Source organism: Pelophylax lessonae (genome assembly GCF_965119305.1).
Source record: "Pelophylax lessonae genome assembly, chromosome: 4".
NCBI lineage: Eukaryota > Metazoa > Chordata > Amphibia > Anura > Ranidae > Pelophylax > Pelophylax lessonae.
In genome coordinates, this window is record NC_138771.1 from 659657033 (window position 1) to 659659053 (window position 2021).

The 2021-nt window shown below is 46.3% G+C and overlaps 1 protein-coding gene across 1 annotated transcript; it reads left to right on the forward strand.

Moving 5' to 3' along the window:
- The first annotated feature begins 284 nt into the window (after nt 1-284).
- On the forward strand, nt 285-2021 carry LOC309554003 (E3 ubiquitin-protein ligase TRIM39-like). Its single transcript, XM_082255526.1, has one exon. The coding sequence runs from the start codon at nt 310-312 to the stop codon at nt 1987-1989; it is 1680 nt and encodes a 559-aa protein (XP_082111652.1). The 5' UTR covers nt 285-309; the 3' UTR covers nt 1990-2021.

Below are 2021 nucleotides of genomic sequence, written 5' to 3' on the forward strand. Positions count from 1 at the left end.
CGCCAATGCATGCAAAACCCGGAAATAAAATGACCGAACACGGATTTTTACCCGAACATACAGTAAAGTTTTCGGGTCCGTGTTCGGGTAACAAAAATCCAATTATTCGGTACAAACACGAATAATACAGTCCGTGTTCGCTCAACCCTAATTATCATTACTACTGTAAGAAAATCCTCCTCTGTACTCTGATCTCTTGTAAAATATCACGGATCCAGCCCAGCCTCACCCTATGTAGGAGAATGTGACCCTCCCAACTGCATTCTTCCCCAGTGTCAGAGAATTTCATTTCCTTGTCTTCTGTCAGCGATGGCGTCTGCTGATCTGAGAGCTGAGTTGGAATGTTCCGTCTGTCTGAACATTTATACAGATCCTGTAATGCTAAAATGTGGACACAACGTTTGCCGGGTCTGTATTGATCATGTGCTGGATACACAGGAGGGGTCTGGAGGATATTCCTGTCCAGAATGCAGAAAAAGGTTCAGGGGTCGTCCTGCACTGCAGAGGAACAGAACACTACGTAATATAGTGGAGAATTTACTGTCTGCTCAGCAAGATCAGGAGGAGTCCGGGGTCTCCTGTACTCACTGTGTGGACTTTCCTGTACCTGCTGTTAGATCCTGTCTGCTCTGTGAGGTTTATCTGTGTAATAAACACCTGAGAGTCCACAAAAAGTCCCCAGAACACATCTTAACTGACCCCACCTTGTCAATGGAGAGCAGGAAATGCTCCGTCCATAAGAAGATCCTGGAGTATTACTGCACTGAGGATGACACCTGTATCTGTGTGTCCTGCAGTTTGGTTGGAGAACATCGAGGACACCAGGTGGAGATGCTGGATAAGGCTTCTGAGAAGAAGAAGGAGACACTGAGGAATGTTCTACAAATACTTCTGAAAAAGAGAGAGAAAATGGAGGAAAGAGTCCAGAGTCTGCAGGAATACAGGAGGAATGTAGAAGAAAAAGCAGCTGGTGACACCGAGAGAGTCACTGCCTTGTTAAGAGATCTCAGGAGACACCTGGATGACCTGGAGAAGAGAGTCCTGAGGGATATCTCTGGCCAGGCAGAGCGGATCTTCCTCCCGGTGTTGGATATGATTCGGGATCTGGAAATAAAGAAGGAGGAGCTGTCCAGGAAGATGCGTCACATTGAGGAGCTGTGTAACATGACGGATCCACTGACTGTCTTACAGGAATCAGACACAGGTGACTTGTGTGATACTGAGGATGGAGATAATGAGGACAGAGAGAGACATGAGAAGCTCCTCCATGATGGAGGGGGTCTGGATGTGGATGGGATATCACACACATTACGCATAGGTTTATCTGATATAATAAGAGAGGTAAATGTATACTTCCCTATACAGGAAGCTGCAGACATATTACTGGATGCAAACACAGCCCATGGTAGGCTACGTATATCAGATGACAGGAAAACTGTCATCTTTTCAGATAGAAACCAGAATCATCCAGAAACACCAGAGAGATTTCAATACTGGTCTCAGGTGTTGAGCAATCAGACTTTCTCCTCAGGGCGACATTACTGGGAAGTGGATGTTGGGGAATCAGATCAATGGAGAGTCGGGATGTGTTACCCCAGTATAGACAGGAGAAGACGGCAGTCACTGATTGGAGAAAATAACAAGTCCTGGGGTTTGGACAGGTCAGGTAATCGGTGTTCAGTAAAACATGACAATAAAGAGACCCCCTTACCCACCAATATCTCCAGTAACAGAGTCAGGATATATCTGGATTATGAGGCCGGGCGGATCTCCTTTTATGACCTGTGTGACCCGATCCGACACCTCCACACCTTCACCACCACCTTCACTGAGCCCCTCCATGCTGGGTTAGGTGTATGGAGAGGTTGGATAAAGATATCCGGGGGAGATCAGGAGAAATCTTTCCAGAGACTGGTGACATGGCAGGGAGGATGGATGGGATTGGTGGAATATACAACCAATAGACTAAAGCAGTGGGTGAGGCTTTAGTTTATATCCTGCTGGTTTTTAATATGAATACC